Raw genomic sequence first — 19,085 nt, forward strand, 5'->3', positions numbered from 1 at the left:
TTTTAAAAATCATGAAAGTACTAGATACTCCATTTTAAAAATCATGAAAGTACTAGATACTCCTATAGAAAATTTTAGAAAATAGAGGTGGATTGTCTGTAATCACATTATCTGAAGGTAGCACTTCTGATGAAGTCTTTTGACTTTTTCTGACAGAAGTATTTCAAAAATATTTTGTATAGCATTCAAAATCATTAAGTAGAATATTTTAGCATATTATTCTGAAGCATTAAAAATTGACTGTATTTTTTTTTTTATTATAGGGGATTGAACATAGAGTTTTTACTCTACATGAAGGCCGTTCAGCCCAGCTTTGTACTGTACAGGTGGATAAAGCCAGGCTACATTTAAAATTACTTGACTATCTTAATCATGATTGGAAAAGTGAATATCATATAAAACCTAATCAACAAGATATTAATTTCATCAGTTTTACTTGTGTTACAGAAATAGAAAAGACTGATTTAGATATTGCTGTCCATGTGACTTATAATACTGGCCAGACTATTATGGCATTTCATAGTCCTTATTGGATGGTTAATAAAACTGGTCGAATGTTACAGTATAAAGCAGATGGAATTCATCGAAAGCATCCACCTAATTATAAAAAGCCAGTTCTCTTTTCATTTCAGCCAAAGCACTTTTTCAATAACAATAAGGTATGTGAAGTTTTTTTTAACTTTCATTCTCCTTTAGCTACTATCACTCATTTTTAAAAATGTTTGTTTTGAAAAATAAAATATGAAGCAGGTAGAAATAACATTTGTGAAATATTTGAGGTTAGAAAGATTGGAATTTAGTATTGGAAAAGTTTAGTGCATTAATAATGTAACAGTAGTAGTAGTAATAGTAATGTTAGTCGCTCAGTCGTGTCCGACTCTTTGTGACCCCGTGGACTGTGGCCCGCCAGGCTCCTCTCTCCATGGAATTCTCCAGGCAAGAATACTGGAGTGGATTGCCATTCCCTTCTCCAGAATATAACATTAGTTTAGGCTAAAAAGCAAAAAAATATATCAACTTAGGTAGGAATTTTTAAAGGTACCTAGATACTAATATATTTGGAATATTTTTTTCTAGGTTCAGCTTATGGTAACTGATAGTGAATTGTCAGATCAATTTTCAATTGATACAGTTGGTAGTCATGGAGCTGTTAAATGTAAAGGCCCAAAAATGGAATATCAAGTGAGTTCATTCTGTGCTCATCTGGAAACTTTTATTTAAGCTCTGTTAAGTACTTAGTTTTCATAAGAATGTTATGATAATGTAATAGTTTTTGAAATGTTACTTTTTTTTCCCCATAGGTCGGTGTCACTATAGACCTTAGCAGTTTTAACATTACCAGAATTGTCACATTTACCCCCTTTTTCTTGATTAAAAACAAAAGCAAATATCATATATCAGTGGCTGAAGAGGGAAATGATAAGTGGCTCACTCTTGATTTGGAGCAGGTGGGTAAATGAATTTCAAAAATATACCTCTTTCAATTTTTGTTTTTTCTTGAAGTTGGATACCTGAAATCACCATGTAGTGTTTTATCCATCCACCCCCACCTCCCAATTTTGTTTCAGTTCCATGAACATTTTGAGTATTTATTTGTACCAGAATAAACAAAATAAATGATTTATTTAATTATTTAAGCCTGAATATTGTCATCTCGGAATGCATTGCTTTGTAAAAGAGGCTGACACTAACTAGATGGGGTTAAATATAGCAGTAGAAGATGGGATAAAGTATCAATACAGCAAACTGATGAAGATAAATTGGTAAATTTATTCTCTTTGGGAAGATTTTTAGAAATGCCTTTATAAAGTAGATTAAGCTAATTACTTTAAAAAGACAGTAGTGTCTTAGGAATGAGATTTTGATTCTGCTCTATCTGTAGTTGTTAGGTGTGTGGATAAGAGCTTTCTGAAAGACTACCTGAAGTTAATAGAATATTTTACTTCTGAAGAAATTTTGTTCTAAGTATGTTATGATTATAAGAGAAGTATTTGCTATTTTTATTCATTATGCCTTTTTGTTTTGAAGCTCTCCTCTATAATCATTCATTATTCTTGAGTTACATCCTTTAGCATTTCTTTTTGAGCTCGTTGGCGGTAAATATCATCAGTTTCTGTTTATCCATAAAAGTTTTAATCATCATCTTTCCTTTATGATAATTTTTCTTGATAATTCCTGTTTTTTTTTCAACATGTTGTAGCATTTACTATATTCTGGGTTCCGTTTTTGTTGAAAATTCTGCTGTGATTCTGTCATTTCTTTGGAAGTTATTTTTTTCTCTCCTGCCTTCGTGGAGTTCTCTTTGTCTTTGTTCTGCAGTCTCACAGCTATTTATCTGCATGTGGGTTCTTTTTCTGTATCCTGCTTGAGATACTTTATTCCTAGGTCTATAGATTATTTCATACCTTCTGTAAAATTTGCAGTGATTATGTTTTTAAATACTGCCATTCTTAAATACTCCTGTTTCTTCCTTCTGGATCTTTGATCAAATTTATTCTAGACCACCTGGGTTCGATCCCTGGGTTGGGAAGATCCCCTGGAGAAGGGAAGGGCTACCCACTCCAGTATTCTGGCCTGGAGAATTCCATGGGCTGAATAGTCCTTGGGGGGTCGTAAAGAGTTGGACACGACTGAGCGACTTTCACTTTCACTTTATATTCTCTCTTCCATATATCTTACTATTTTTTTTTTTACATTTTCTATCTGTATAACTCTTTCCCTTATTTTGGGTAAATTCTGCCTATGTAGTTTTCATAATTTACACTTTTTACTGTATATATCATACAGTGTGTCTGTATGTATGCTATTTGAACCTTCAACTGAGTTTTTTATTTGAATAATTATATTTCTCATTTTTAGAAGTTGTATCTTTTTTCATGTTTGCCTGTTAATTTATTTTTTCAACAAATATTTATTGTGTACTCTTGATGTGCCATATTTTACCAAGACCACAAGTCCCTGTCCTGTATAGTTTACATGTCAATGGGAGCTTGGGGGAACCATTAAATTGATAATGCCATAGTCAATTAGTAAAATACATAGTATATTTAAAGGTGACAAGTCTAATAGAGAAAAAGGAAATAAGGCAGGCTAAGAGGTATTTTGAGTTCTAGTATGCAAGGAGTGGGCTGTAATTTTACATAATGTGGTCAAGGATAAGAGTTGTAGAGGTCACATTTGAACAGATGTGGAAAAAATGTGCAGGGCTTCCCAGGTGGCCCAGTGGTAAAGAATCTGTCTGCCAATGCAGGAGACATAAGGGATGCAACTTCGATCCCTGGGTTGGAAAGATTCCTTGGAGTAGGAAATGGCAACCCACTCCAGTATTCTTGAGAGGAAAATTTCATGGAGAGAGGAGCCTGGCAGGCTATAGTCCATGGGGTCTCAAAGAGTCAGCCATGACTGAGCACACACATACTAAAGAAAATGTGCGAGGTACACTTGTCAAGAGCTTCCAGCTCAGCTGCCAGATACAGAAATAACTGATTAAGTTCAGTTCAGGTCAGTTGCTCAGTTGTGTCCTAACTCTCTGCGACCCCATGAACCGCAGCATGCCAGGCCTCCCTGTCCATCACCAACTGCCGGAGTTTACCCAAACCCATGTCCATTGAGTCGGTGATGCCATCCAACCATCTCATTATATGTCGTCCCCTTCTCCTCCTGCCCTCAGTCTTTTTCAGCATCAGAGTCTTTTCTAATGAATCAGTTTTTCACATCAGGTGGCCAAAGCATCAGTCTTTCCAATGAATATTCACGACTGATTTTCTTTAGGATGGACTAGTTTGATCTCCTTGGCAGTCCACGGGACTCTCAAGGGTCTTCTCCAGCACCACAGTTCAAAAGCATCAATTCTTTGGTGCTCAGCTTTCTTTATAGTCCAACTCTCACATCCATACATGACTACTGGAAAAACCATAGATTTGACTATGTGGACCTTTGTCGGCAAAGTAGTGTCTCTGCCTTTTAGTATACTGTCTAGGTTTGTCTTAGCTTTTCTTCCAAGGAGCAAGTGTTTTTTAATTTCATGACCGCAGTCACCATCTGCAGTGATTTTGGAGCCCAAGAAAATAAATTGCTGAACCCCTCAGCAATATGGATATCTGGGGAAAGAGCTTTAAAGACAAAGGATCGCTCAGGGTCAATGATCTAAAGTAAGAGAGTATTTGGCATGGGGATAGCAAAAGAGGCCAGTATTAGTGGAGAGGGAAAAGTGGGAGAGAACAAGACTTACCAGTGATAAAAAGTATTTCTGTAGAACTTTGAGACCTATTACAAGGATTTTAACTTTTGCTCTGCGTGAAATGGAGAGGGCTGTTGGAGGGTTTGAACACTGATTAAACACAGTAAGTAGGCTTTCAGCAAATATTTGTTGAATGAATGTATGAATTTTTTTGGCAAATGTTTCGTGTGTGCTCATTTGAGTCCATGGATTCTTCGTTTGTTGGATGTCGTGCATGTGTGCATGCTAAGGTGTTTGATTCAGTCATGCCCAACTCGTTGTAAACCTATGGACTGTAGCCTGCCAGGCTCCTCTGTATGGAATTCTTCAGGCAAGAATACTGGAGTGGGTTGCCATGCCCTCCTCCAGGGGATCTTCCTGACCCAGGGATCAAACCTGTGTCTCTTACATCTCCTGCCTTGGCAGGCAAGTTCTTTACCACACAGAACTCTCCATATATCTAGATGCTAAGATTATAATTCCAGCTTTGTTTTACTTTATATATTTTTTAGGTATATCTTTTTCCATACTTTCATTTACAGTAGTTTTATGTCTTGACTTATATGTCAGTTGCAGATAAGATTATTAGCTCTTCTGTTTTTAAAAACTTAATCTATAGCATCTGTCTTCTAATAGTTTCTGTTTACAGTAATTGCAATTACAAACATAACAGCTTATTATTTTTTACTTTACTTTCTCTTTTGTCAATTTCAGCTTTTCTTAAGATAAATTTCTGTTGCTAGTTTAAAATCTTCGCATTTTAATTTTGGCTTACAGTAGTGAACCTTAACATGCAATTTATGGTTATTAGCTATATTGATTTGTTAAACTTATATATATTTTTTCCACTATAAAAGACAAGTATTTTGGTACTTTCTCTAGTCTCAGGAGGTCGAGCCCAAAACTTTGAAAAGGTATAGCATATATTACTAAACATAAAAACATACATTTTAAAGCCAAGTCTACCAGGAAGTAGCAAGGCTTGGGGGTTTTCAGAGAGCACGTAATTTTTAGTCTTGTTAGTTCCTCCTGGGAAATATGCTTGGCTTAGTATTGTTACTCTTTTGAGTTTCCCAGGTAAGTTTCCCAGATGACTTTCCCAGATAAGTGTTGCAAGAAGCCCTGAATGGGAATTTTCTCAGCCTCTTACAGCCTTAACCATGTCCCATGTCTAGTTCCATTAATTATTTTTTATGGCTGAATAAAACTGACTTTAACAAGCTAAGGCACTTGGCACTAACATCAGGATTCTGCTACATTGCCCTCAGGTCATATGGTGACGATCTCATAGGTCTCATTGAATTATGTGGTTACCAGCCTGGTCGGAGCCTATCACACTGAGACTTGGTTTACATAATAGTTTGCAGACAAGGCTAGGTCTCCGTTTCCTGTTCTTGTAGCTGTTTTGTTTCCAGCTCCTGTTGTCTTCTTTGTAGGTGCATTAACTCCTCCTATTCTGTTAGTTTGGCTTCCAGATCACTGATATTCAGGTTGTTTCTTAAGATTTTGAGCCTATTTTCTACTCTGCTCTAAGACTTTAGATACTTCTCTTGATTTTTGTTTTTGTTTTATCCTTATTTGACTTCCAAGACTCTGGATTTAGTATTTGTCCTGACTCAACATTTGTGTTTACTTTGACTACTGCTTAAATTACTGGTACCCACAACCCAATTGTGATTTTTTTGTAATAGAACAGTCCCCTATTTTAAACTGATCACTTTGGCTCAGTTTACTTACTTTTCAGTCTGACTCTAGCTCTGGACCACATTAACATCTTTTCACAGCACTCTAATTATTTTAGCTTGTCAACTAACTACCCATTACTGTTTGTGTTCCAAGTGCCCACAAGTGGCGCCGCATCTCAAAATCAACAGTTTATAGCTAAGCAGTACAGTAACCAGAGTAGTGTTGACAGAGGTTTATTTAAAACTATTTTAAGTCTACTCTGATGGGTTTATTAAAATGATAAAGGTCTTCATGGTGAAATCATTTTTTAAAAAATAAGTATGTATAATATGTGTTTTAGTGTATCCCATTTTGGCCTGAGGATGCTTCTAATAAACTTCTTATTCAAGTTGAAAGAAGTGAAAGCCCTCCCCAAAAGATACATTTTAATAAGCAAGAAAGTTGTATTTTACTGCGTCTAGACAATGAGGTAAGTGATTTTTTGTGTGTGTGTGATTAGAGAAGCTAATATATACTTACTAATTTTGTAATAATGATTTTTGTTTGTTTTAACAAAAATGAATAAATGTTTCTCTTTGCAAAGGGGAAAAAGTTCTAAAAGGACACAAGAGACATAAACAATTTAATTGTTGCATAGAAAATTACAGTGCCTGGAATAAACCACATCTTGAATTTGACCCATCTGTCTATGATAACTGAGAGTCATGGTTTTTCTCTCAATTGAAAATCAGTATAAAATCCTGAATTACTTTCTAAATCATCAAAAAAAAAAAAAAAACTGTATTAGCTATAGTTTTAAGAACAGTTTTATTGTTAAGAATAGTTTTATTATTAAATGTTACTGGTTAGTGTTCTTTGGAAATGATCACATTAGAGAGAATCTTTTCTTTTCCTTTTTTCTAGCTTGGAGGTATTATAGCAGAAGTTAATTTGGCTGAGCATTCTACAGTTATTACATTTTCAGATTATCGTGATGGAGCTGCTACATTTCTGTTAATAAATCACACCAAGAATGACATTATTCAGTATAAGCAAAGGTAAGAGGATTATTACAGATACAATATCCTCTGATTTTAGCAGAGTCTAGGTGATAAAACTTTGACTTTTTGGTAATTTCTTAAGAGTATAAAAACTAATAATGGCATTATGGCCATGTAAAACAATGTCCTTGTTAAAAAAAAAATGTATACTGAAATATATAGGTTTAAAACTGACTTGATATCTGTAATTTACTTTTTTAAAAGTTTTAACATTATTGACATAAAACATGAATTTCAGTTGTCGAACCTAATGATTAAATGTTTGTATATATATGGTAAAATCATCACAACAGTAAGTCTAGTTAACATTCGTCACTGTATATCAAGTTTTTTTTCCTTGTTATGAGAACTTTTAAGATTTACTCTCTTAGCAACTTTTGCATATAAAATAGAGTATTATTAACTATAGTCATCATGTTGTACCTCACATCCCCATGACTAATTTTAGAAATGTAAGTTAGTACCTTTTTACCCCCTGTACTCATTTCATCTGTCCCTGCCCCTGCCTGTAGCTTCTGCCAATCTATTCTCTATGTGTTTGGTTCTTTTGGTGGTTTTTTTTCTTTCTTGCTTTTTTAGATTCCACATTTAACTGAGATAATATGGTATTTGTCTTTCTCTCACTGGCTTATTTCACTTAGCATAATGCCATTAAAGTCCATCCATGTTGTCTCAAATGGCAAGGTTTCCTTCTTTTCTACGGCTGAATACTATTTAATTCTATGTATATAGAATGAAACATTATGTGTGTGTGTGTGTGTGTGTATATATGTTTATACACACACCTCATTTTCTTCATTCATTCATCAGCGGACACATAGGTTGTTTCCATGTCTTGGTGATTCTATGTTAAGACTGCAGTAAGTACATGTATTTGTTTTGAATTAGTGTTTTCATTTCTTTTGAATAGATATCAAGTTGCTGGATGACACGTTCTGTTTTTAGTTTTTTGACAAGCCTCCATACTGTCTTCTATAGTGGCTGCACCAGTTTACATTACTGTCAAAATACACAATACCTTTTCCCCCAAATTCTCACCAACATTTATTTTTTTCTTATCTTTTTGATGATAACCATTCTAATAGTGTGGGATACAGAATATTGGAAATAAAACCAAAAATAAACAAATGGGACCTAATTAAAATTAAAAGCGTCTATACAACAAAGGAAACGATAAGCTAGGTGAAAAGACAGCCTTCAGAATGGGAGAAAATAATAACAAATGAAGCAGTAGACAAAGGATTAATCTCAAACACATACAAGCAACTCCTGCAACTCAATTCCAGAAAAATAAATGACCCAATCAAAAAGTGGGCCAAAGAACTAAACAGACATTTCTCCAAAGAAGACATACAGATGGCTAACAAACACATGAAAAGATGCTCAACATCACTCATTATCAGAGAAATACAAATCAAAGCCACAGTGAGGTACCATTTCACACCAGTTAGAATGACTGCTATCCAAAAGTCTACAAGCAATAAATGCTGGAGAGGGTGTGGAGAAAAGGGAACCCTCTTACACTGTTGGTGGGAATGCAAACTAGTACAGCCACTATGGAGAACAGTGTGGAGATTCCTTAAAAAACTGGAAATAGAACTGCCCAGCAATCCCACTGCTGGGCATACACACTGAGGAAACCAGATCTGAAAGAGACATGTGCACCCCAATGTTCATCGCAGCACTGTTTATAATAGCCAGGACATGGAAGCAACCTAGATGCCCATCAGCAGACGAATGGATAAGAAAGCTGTGGTACATATACACAATGCAATAACTCAGCCATTAAAAAGAATACATTTGAATCAGCTCTAACGAGGAGGATGAAACTGGAGCCTATTATACAGAGTGAAGTAAGCCAGAAAGATAAACACCAATACAGTATACTAACACATATATATGGAATTTAGAAAGATGGTAACGATATCCCTGTATGTGAGACAGCAAAAGAGACACAGATGTATAGAACAGTCTTTTGGACTCTGTGGGAGAGGGCGAGGGTGGGATGATCTGAGAGAATAGCATTGAAACGTAAATTATCATATGTGAAACAGATCACCAGTCCAGGTTTGATGCATGAGACAGGGTGCTCGGGGCTGGAGCACTGGGATGACCCAGAGAGATGGGATGGGGAGGGAGGTGAGACGGGGGTTCAAGATGGGGAACACATGTACACCCATGGCTAATTCATGTCCATGTATGGCAAAACCACTACAATATTGTAAAGTAAAAGAATAAGTAAATAAAACTAGGAAAAAAAAAAAAAAAAAAAACACCTAGCTGCCATTTGAAAGAAAAACTGTTCTAAATGTAATGTTATACATTTTGGTAATATTAAACAGTTTTCTGTTAATATAATAATAATAATAGTGTGGGATGATATCTCATTGTGGTTTTGATTTGCATTTCCTTGATGATTAGTAATATAATTTACTTTTAAATACTTCAAAAAAAAAAGAAGAACTGAAAAAACTATGGCAAAAGCTTGATCAGTGCAGAATCTGGTGAGGAAATTGTCAGAGTTTATCATAAGCATTTTGTCTAGTTTTGAATTTTTTTATTTTTAGTGAACATAATGTAAATATTGATTCTTCAGATTTTTTTTCAAACAGTAGATAACATTTTTCTTGCTGAGGCATGTGGGAAAGGGCCACTACGTTTTTAAGCTTTGCTAAAGACCATGTTTATGTATTTATTTAGGATTACTCATAACATCATTTGTTTTAATATAATGTGGTATCATATCCTCCTAGTACCACCACAGTTTACATAACCTGTTACTCTATTTATGGGTCCCAGGTTGTCTTGAATTTATTTTGTCTACTTTTTTAGTTTGTTTTCATGTCACTTACCAGTGGGCCCATGTTTAATCAGTGCATTTCCGCTTTTTTTTTTCCACTGCTAACCATACAGTTCTAATCATTGACTAAAATAAAATAGGCATTGATTGACTGAGAACCCCAGGTTGATCTGGCATATACCTAGAACTCCTCCTTGCCCATCAGTTCTCTCATTTGTGGAATATGCTGAGAGAGAGAAGAGCCTTTTTTTTATGATTATCCATATTATAAAAATAGTAAATTGGTTGATTAAAACTGGTAAAAGCAAGTAGAAATGGCTTTCACTTATTTGCCTTTCAATTCATTTACCTCAGCTAGCCTTTCTCAAAGAAATTTTCACAAATTTAAGACATTCAGAAAATTATTTGAGTGATTTTTCTCAATTCTCTCAAACATATTACATAACTGGTAACATTCTAAGATACATAGGAGCTAAGTTAATTCTTTATATACTGTGGATAATGTAGGGCATCATACCTTTAATTCTCTGACATCTGGTTGAGCCTGGCTAATGCTGAACAAGAGACTTTATCAGTCCTTTCTTTGGGCTTGACTTTGCACTCTTATTTATAGTCTAGTTCAGATATGAAATGTTTTAAAATTTTATCTCCTGCATTGCTATAATTACAAAAGTAAGGGATGTAAGAGAAACGAAAATGTGGTCCTGTGTAGAAATTCTCAAACTGCAAAATTAGTCATAAAGGGTGTTTATAAAATTAACAATGTGTAAGATTTAGATTTATAATTGTTTGAAGAAGTGAAGTGAGGTTAAAGTCGCTCAGTCATGTCCGACTCTTTGCAACCCCATGGACTATACAGTCCATGGAATTTTCCAGGCCAGAATACTGGAATGGGTAGCTGTTCCCTTCTCCAGGGGATCTTCCCAGCCTAGGGATTGAACCCAGGTCTCCTGCAGGTGGATTCTTTACCAGCTGAGCCACAAGGGAAGCCCAGTTATTTGAAGAACTTCTTAAATCGAGAACATGGAAGTTTGGTTTAAAAGAGTATTGAATTCAAATCCCCAAATCTTTATTCCAGTGTAGCCTTCTATTGAGTTTCATGCTACCACCTTTTCCTAAATACTGTATTAAATAAAAAGCTAATATGATTCAAAGCTGACCTCATCATTTGTATTGCAGAATCTCTTTCTCGTTTATATCCTTATCTCAGTGAATGACACTGTCATCACCCTTGTGATTCTGGATTTCTCCTGCCTCCCCATGCCATCCAGTTAAACTCTTATTTTTTAAAAAAATTTTCTCTTCTTGTCTACTCTCTGCTGTCTTCTCAGATAGCTACTCTCTCCAACATTTATTTCTTAAGTAGATTTTAAGTCTGATCCTCTAGTCTTATCTCTAGTAAATCCTCCAGAGGTAGGTTTCTAAAATCCCAGGTGGCTCAGTGGTAAAGAATCTGCCTGCCAGTGCAAGAGATGTGGGTTCAATCCCTGAACCCACCCAAATTCAGAATATCCCCTGGAGTAGGAAATGGCAACTCACTCCAGTATTCCTGCATGGAAAATTCCATGGACAGACTGGGGGGCTGTGGTCCATAGGGTTGCATAGAGTCAGGCATGACTGCGTGAATGAACGTGTACGCATGCGCGCGCGCGCACACACACACACACACACACACACACACACACACACACACACACACACACACACACACACACATACACACACATAAAATAAATAGCCAAAAGAATGAAATTTTTAAAAATAAATAGAAATACTAATGTAATCATGTCTCTTTCTTGCTTAAAGCTCTTTAGTGATTTTCCATTCTTTTAAAATGTTTGTATACTACTTTTCTAAACATTTCTGTTTCTGTTGTCTCTTACCCTGTACTTAAGTCCAAGTGAAATGTTGGTTTCCTGAATGCTCTGGGCTCTTCCATGTGTTATTACCATTTCAGTTGTTCCTTTATGCTAGAAAAGCTTCATTTCCCTGCAGTCCCTTCCGTCACCTCCTTAGTCTGTATACCCAGTTTTCAGTCACATCTTTACACATAGATTAAAGCGTTTGTCACATTGTATTGTCATTTTCTTGTGAAGTTACTACTTGTACATAGTTAATATTCCGAGGACTCTGGTTGGTTTTTACTTTCTTTGAATTCCGTGAGGTCAATTTGAGATTAATTTTTTCATAATGAATGTTCTACAATGAATGGAAATAGACTTAAAGCATTTGTAAATATTTTCAACCTAATTTATCTGAACAATACTGTTACATTTGATATTCTTTCATAGAAAAGTAAGGATTATAGAACTTATGTTTTGTCTGCCTTCCCTTCCCTTTTTTGTTGATGTTAGTGTGGTTTTTGTTGCTGTTCTCTCAGTCATGTCTGACTCTTTGCAACCCCGTGGACTGTAGCATGCCAGGCTTCCCTGTCCTTCACTATCTCCCAGAGTTTACTCAAACTTATGTCCATTGAGTCGATGATGCCATCCAGCCATCTCATCCTCTGTCATCCCCTTTTCTTCCTTCCCTCAATCTTTCCCAGCATTAGGGTCTTTTCCAATGAGTCGACTCTTTGCATCAGGTGGCCAAAGTATTGGAGCTTCAGTTTCAGCATCAGTCTTTCCAATGAACACCCAGGACTGATCTCCTTTAGGATGGACTGGTTGGATCTCCTTGCAGTCCCAGGGACTCTCAAGAGTCTTCTCCAACACCACAGTTCAAAAGCATCAGTTCTTCAGGGCTTAGCCTTCTTTACGGTCCAACTCTCACATCCATACATGACCACCAGAAAAACCATATCTTTGACTATATGAACCTTTGTCAGCAAAGTGATATCTCTGCTTTTTAATACTCTTTCCTATGTATAAAAACAATATCACTAAATGTCCATTTATTTTTTTAATATTCTGTAGAAAAACTGTGAAAAGCATAATCTTTGATACCAAAAATGTCGACATTTTGATTCAGTTCTCTTTTACTGTTGCTCTCTGTTTATATTTCTGAATCTCTTGTTTTTAACAGCTATTGCAAGCATGTAAATTTGCTTCAGAAACACAATTTTAAATAAATGCATGGTATTCCATCATTTAGGTGCACTATAATTAAATGTTCCTCTATTGTTGAGAATTTGTTTCTAATTTTATAATGTTAAAAATCTGTCTTTTAATAAAAATTTTTATCCTGTTTGTAATACTTTTAAAGACTAATTATGATTCCTTGCCATACTTTTTTGTCATATAGATTATTTTCTTCTAATGATGATTTGGAAAATATAATTTTGTTTCTCTTGTATGTAATTACTTTTTGTGTTCTGGAAGATTTTGATGCATTTAAAATTTTGAGAGTGAAACAGTATCTGCTAATTTTCCATGACAAATATAGAGTACTTTTTCATTTCCTTCAATTTCTCTTTCCAAATTTAGTTTCTTATGAATATAATTTGGGATTTTTGAGCCAGAGTAATATATGGTTAATTTTTCAAAACTATGTTATTGAAGATATTTGGATTGATTTATAATTGGATTTCCCTGGTAGCTCAACTGGTAAAGATTCCACCTGCAATTAGGAGACCCTAGGGTTCCTGGGTCGGGAAGATCTGCTAGAGAAGGGATAGGCCACTCCAGATTTCTTGGATTTCCCTGGGGGCTCAGCTAGTTAAGATTCTGCCTGCAGTGCAGAAGACCTGTGTATGATCCCTGGATTGGGATGATCCCCTGGAGATGGTAAAGGCTACCCACTCCAGCATGCTGGCCTGGAGAAGTCCATGGACTCTATAGTCATGGTGTCGCAAAGAATCGGACACGACTGAGCGACTTTCACAATATTAACGAGTTAATTTATTTGACTGGTTTAGTTTAATATTTTGGCACCACAGTTCTTAAAATTTTATTTTGACTCCTCTCTGGCTTGGTTGGAAAACGGAAGGGTTTATGGTAAAATGTTATGCTATTGCTTATTTCAAAATGTCTTACTTTTGGAGATTAACAATTTTCCATAAGTTTTTTAAGTCATGACTCTTGCCTCAAATTTGTGTAGGCATTGCTGCGTTGTTTTCTGGCATTCAGCATTACAGAACAGAGTGAAAAATCTTATTTTTATTTCTAAGGGTAACTGGTTTCCCTCGATCAGGTTTAGGGATAGGCAGGTTTCCCTGTATTTTCTTAAAATTTGACATTTTCCAAAGTCCTATGTTCTGTGTTGGATGATATTGTTTCCATTCATTTAGTCTGATACCCAGTGAAATCTAATCTGCAGAGTCAGCTTTTTAGCTCAGAAAAGTTATATTGTATTATTTTTTTGGTTTGTAACTTCTCCATTTTCTTTTGGTGAATTGTTTTGTGAGTTGATTGAGTTTCTTATATTTATATCCTGTGTCTTATGGTTTTTAAAAATAATTGAATTGAATTTTGACACAGTAAAATCGATTCTTAGGGAAGTATTACCAGTTAAATTATCTTAGATTTGGTATAGATGAGGTAAAGTAATTGAAATAATTTTCTTTCATAATTAATTAGTATTTAAAGTTGACAGAGTAGTTTCAGAAACCTGGAGATATTTTTTAAATTAATTTTTGACAGTGCTAAGTCTTTGTTGCTTTGTGCGGTCCATTATTAGTTGCAGCAAGCTTGAACTACTCTTCCTTGAAGTGCGTGGGCTTCTCATTGTGGTGGCCTCTCTTCTTGTGGAGCATAGGCTCTAGGGGTCGCAGTGCTGGATGCAAGGACTCAGTGGTTGTGGTTCCCCGGCTCAGAGCACAGGCTCGGTAGTCATAGCTCATGGAGTTAGTTGCTCTGTGGCATCTGGGACCTTCCCAGACAGGGATCCATGTCTCCTGCCTTAGCAGGTGGATTCTTTACCTCTGAGCCAGCAGGGAAACTCAACCTGAGATATTTATTTCCTAACTAGGACAAACATTTCCCTTGAAATATTCTCATTATTTTCTCAGAAAACCACTTTTTTATTGTACAAGGAAAAAGTTCAGTCTACTTTACTCTGAACTATCATAAATCTTAATTAATGGACTCAGAATTAATGAAGTATTATTTTAGATTCTTAGTATATTTGTATACTTGTACTTAATTTACTGTGTCTTTTTCCTATTTATGTCAGTTCCCTCAGTGAAATAGAAGATTCCCTCCCTCCTGGAAAAGCAGTATTTTATACATGGGCTGATCCAGTGGGCTCTAGAAAGCTGAAGTGGAAATGTGGAAAAAGCCACGGTGAAGTAACACAAAAGGATGTATGTACTAGGTTATTGTGGTGTTCTTAGCAGGATTTTATTTTATTTTTTTTCAGCCTTACTAGTTTTGAGACCTTTTTGTGTTTACACTTCTTAAACACTGCTGAAGATTTTTAAAGCAATATTCAAGCTTTAACTTAACCAAAAATGTTTAAAACTGGAAGCAGTCTTATTTTTTCTGCCTTCTTATTTGCTTCTATTGTGTTATGAAGGGTAACTTAGATACTTTCAGCATTCAGTTTATAAACAGATACAAATATATTATTGCATTAAATGTCTTCTATGTTGGTTTTGCTTCTGTGAAGGACATTTAGGAATCTGTTAACATGGATTTATCTATGAATGGCAGACTGTTGTTTTTTATAATAATAAAGTTAGGTATAAACATTCTCCAGTAACATATTAAATGACTTTCAAAAATTGTTTTATTAAAGTCTTATTGATCTTTCAAAATTTATCTTAATTTGTTCCCTATTCCAGTGTCTTGTTTCTTGCCACTAATTATTATTTCTTATCAAATGAGTAAATGAATGAGTACTGAATTTTTATTAATTTTTATGTCTTTTGTTTTTTATCTTTTGAGATGATTATATGCTTTGGGGGCTTTGTCTTATTTGGTTGTTTTTCAAATATTAGGCCAGCCTTGTAGTTTTGGAATTGACTTGCTAATGTTTTGTTCAAGACTTTTGCTTGTATTCATGAATGTAGTTGGCCTGTCACCGTCTTATCTTGTAATAACTTTACCAGATTTTAATATTAAGGTCATCCTGACTTCTAATATATGTTGAGAATTATCTATAATTTTTCTATTTTCTGAGAGTTCGTGTTAGACTGGTATGATTTGTGGAATGTTTGGAATGTTTGCTATAGAGTTCATAAGTGAAACCTAGTCATCTTACCTGCAATAGTCTTTGTAAGAAGGTTTTTAAATTACGAATGCTACTTTTTATTGATAGGGCATTTCAGTTTTCTACTTTTATTTGTGTGGTTTTGATAAGAGTTTTCCTAAGAATGCATTTATTTCATCTCAGTTTTCTAATATATTGATATAAATGTTTTTATAATATCCATATTTTTATCTTTTTAAGATTTATAGTGATGATTCTTCTTTTTGTTCCATTCCTAGTATAGAATATTTGTGCCTTCATTCCTTTTTTCCCTAAGTTTTGCCGAGATTTTATTATTTACTTTCAGTTTAGTTTTGTCTGTCAGAAAACCATCAATTTGCCCTTTTGATGATCTCTTTTATACATTTGTTTTCATTTTCACCTATTTTTGCCTAATCTATATTATATTCTTTCACCTTTCTTCTGTTTTAATTTTATAATTTTCTTTTAAACTCTTGAGATAGATAATTGTATTAATCTGCTCAGGATGCTGTAACGAAATACCTTAGCCTGGATGCCTTAAACAGTGGAGATTCATTTCTAGTGGTACCGGAGGCAGGACCCCTGAGATCAGAATGCCAGTATAGTCGAATTCTTGCTGTGTCTTCACAGGGTGAAGAGAGAGGGAGTGAGCTCTCTAGTATCTCTTATAAGGAAAGGAATACTGGTGGATCAGAGCCCTATTTACACCCTTCCCCTCCCCCATGATGTCATTTAACCATGATGTCATTACCTCCATCATATTGGAGGCTGAGACTGTAACATATGAATGGGGGGAGGGGAGCAGCACAAATGAGTTCATAGCAGATACCTAGATCATTGCTTTTTAGATTTTCTTCACTTTTTATTTGAAGTCACTTAAAGTCACAAACTTCTTCCAAAAACATTAGTAATTCTGTCTCACAGATTTGGCTGTATATTAATTATTTTTTAGTTAAAAATATTTTCTGAATTTCATTGTGATTTATTTTTATGTTTTGGCTTCATGGTTACTTAGGTTATCACTTTTCAAAGTATTTTCTTGCTGTGTTTATTTATTTCTAACTTAATTCCACTGTGACCAGAGAACATACTCTGATTCAGTTCATTGAAATTTATTAAAATCAAATGTGTGGGCTTGTAATCAATTTTTGTAAATATTTTATGTGTATTTGAAAAAAATACATACTCTGCAGTTGGTTACAGTGTTCTATATATATCAGTTTATTCAAGTTTTGTTGAGTTGTTTAGATCTTCTATCTTATTAAGTTTTCTGTTTGTGCTTGTTCTGTTGTTATGAGAATGGTGTTTGAAATCATGGATCTATGCATACCTTTTTTGGTTTTCTTAATTTGGGCTCTTACATTTTGAAACTGTGTGATTCGGTTCAGTTCAGTCGCTCAGTTGTGTCTGACTCTTTGCGACCCCGTGGATTGCAGGCCTCCCTGTCCATCACCGACTCACAGAGTTTACTCAAACTCACCTCCATTGAGTCGGTGATGCCATCCAACCATCTTATCCTCTGTCATCCCCTTCTCCACCTGCCTTCAATCTTTCCCAGCATCAGGGTCTTTTCAAATGAGTCAGCTCTTTGCATCAGGTGGCCAAAGTATTGGAGTTTCAGCTTCAACATCAGTCCTTCCAATGAACATTCAGGACTGATTTCCTTTAGGATGAACTGGTTGGATCTCCTTGCAACCATGTGATCAGGTAGATATAAATTTAGAATTGTGGTCTTTTTGTTAAGTTGATTCTTATTAGTATATAATGTTGCAGTGCCCACAGCAGTATCTTTTTAGGCTTAAATATTGAGACTTGTAAAACTATCATAGGCCACAGTTTACAACTGCCTAACTGGGAGGATTATTGTTGTTGTTGTTTAGTTGCTAAGTTGTGTCTGACTCTTCTGCAACCCTGTGGACTATAACCTGCCAGACTCCTCTGTCCATGGGATTTTCCAGGCAAGAGTTGTTGACTGAAATATTATTCAAAACCTAAAAGTGTTGAGAGTTATGTTTTATTCAGCAGGAATCTTTAGGACTTCAACCCCAGGAGGCAGCATCTAAAGCATCCCTGAGAGAATTGCTCTGTAGAGGCAAGACGGAGTTGGGGGAGCCAGGATATATAGGAGTATTGCCACAAAGGACAGGTAGTCTGAACATCAAAAGATTATTGTTAATTTAAGAAAAGCAGATAAGTCAAGTGTTAGGGCATTTAGCACTTTTCTGTGTATGGGAAGGTACAAGAGTCTGGGCTCACTGAACTCATTCTTTTGATATTCACCTCAGCTATCTGGGACTAGTATCCTGTGTTTTTATATTCTGAGTTTCCTCAGGGTTCACCAGCTCATCCTAGACTGCGACTGTAATTGTTGTTGACTGTGACATCCTTTGTTTACTGATATGGCAGGCAGTATTCCGCTTATCAGAGTCCAAAGCTGATCAGTTTGATTTGTCTGAAAATGTCTTTATTTTGCTCTGTTTTTAGTGAAGTATTTCTGCCGGATATCAAATTTCAGGTTCGGCACCTCTTTCCTCTTTCTCTTTGAAATTCACCATTGCATAAATATTAGAGTTTTCATCATGTCTCTTACGACTTTTTGGTGTTGTTCTAAGAGACATGTTCTATGATGTCTCTTAAGACTTTTATGTGTTATTTCATCCTTTTCTCTCCTTCCTTCAGTATGAATATTTCCTTCGGACTTCTTTTTCAATGTACTTCTTTTACTGTGTCTAATCTCTTAAAATCATCTATTGAGTTCTTAATTTTAGTTATTGAAATATCAGTTCTAAGGTTTCTATTATAAAAGTTTTTGTTCCAAAATTCTCTATTTTGTTACATAATTTCTTAAATGTTCTGATCATAACTACTTTAAAGACTGTCTGACAATTCCAATACCTAGATTTCTTCTAGATGTTTTAAAATTTTCTCTTTTCTTGGTTTTCACTAAAATTCATTCTGTTTGAATGTTTATTTTTGACTCTGTGCTGAACATAGTATATGAAAAATTTTAAAGATAATTTGAGACTCTGTGTGATGTTCCCTAACTTCTCAGTATTTGCTTCTACTTTTTGAACTGACAGCTGTGAACGCTGAATACAAAGACCACTTTGTCTTTTCTGTGACTTTGTTTAGTTTCTTGGTTTTATTTATTTATTTGACTACACTGAGTCTTACTTAGTTGTGGCATGAGGGGTCTTTAGTTACGGCCTGTGAACTCTTAGTTCTGGCA

The 19,085-nt window shown here is 35.1% G+C and overlaps 1 protein-coding gene across 2 annotated transcripts in view; it reads left to right on the forward strand.

Moving 5' to 3' along the window:
• Positions 1 to 19,085, forward strand: part of VPS13A (vacuolar protein sorting 13 homolog A) — a 274,739-nt gene that overhangs the window by 193,377 nt on the left and 62,277 nt on the right. For both annotated transcript variants that reach the window (XM_061132455.1, XM_061132456.1), the window contains exons 48-53: positions 264 to 659; positions 1,078 to 1,182; positions 1,302 to 1,448; positions 6,246 to 6,374; positions 6,809 to 6,942; positions 14,858 to 14,987. In XM_061132455.1, the coding sequence (XP_060988438.1) occupies positions 264 to 659; positions 1,078 to 1,182; positions 1,302 to 1,448; positions 6,246 to 6,374; positions 6,809 to 6,942; positions 14,858 to 14,987 (1,041 nt within the window). The remainder of the gene's footprint in view (positions 1 to 263; positions 660 to 1,077; positions 1,183 to 1,301; positions 1,449 to 6,245; positions 6,375 to 6,808; positions 6,943 to 14,857; positions 14,988 to 19,085) is intronic.

This window comes from Dama dama, chromosome 29 (assembly GCF_033118175.1).
Source record: "Dama dama isolate Ldn47 chromosome 29, ASM3311817v1, whole genome shotgun sequence".
Classification (NCBI taxonomy): Eukaryota; Metazoa; Chordata; class Mammalia; order Artiodactyla; family Cervidae; genus Dama; species Dama dama.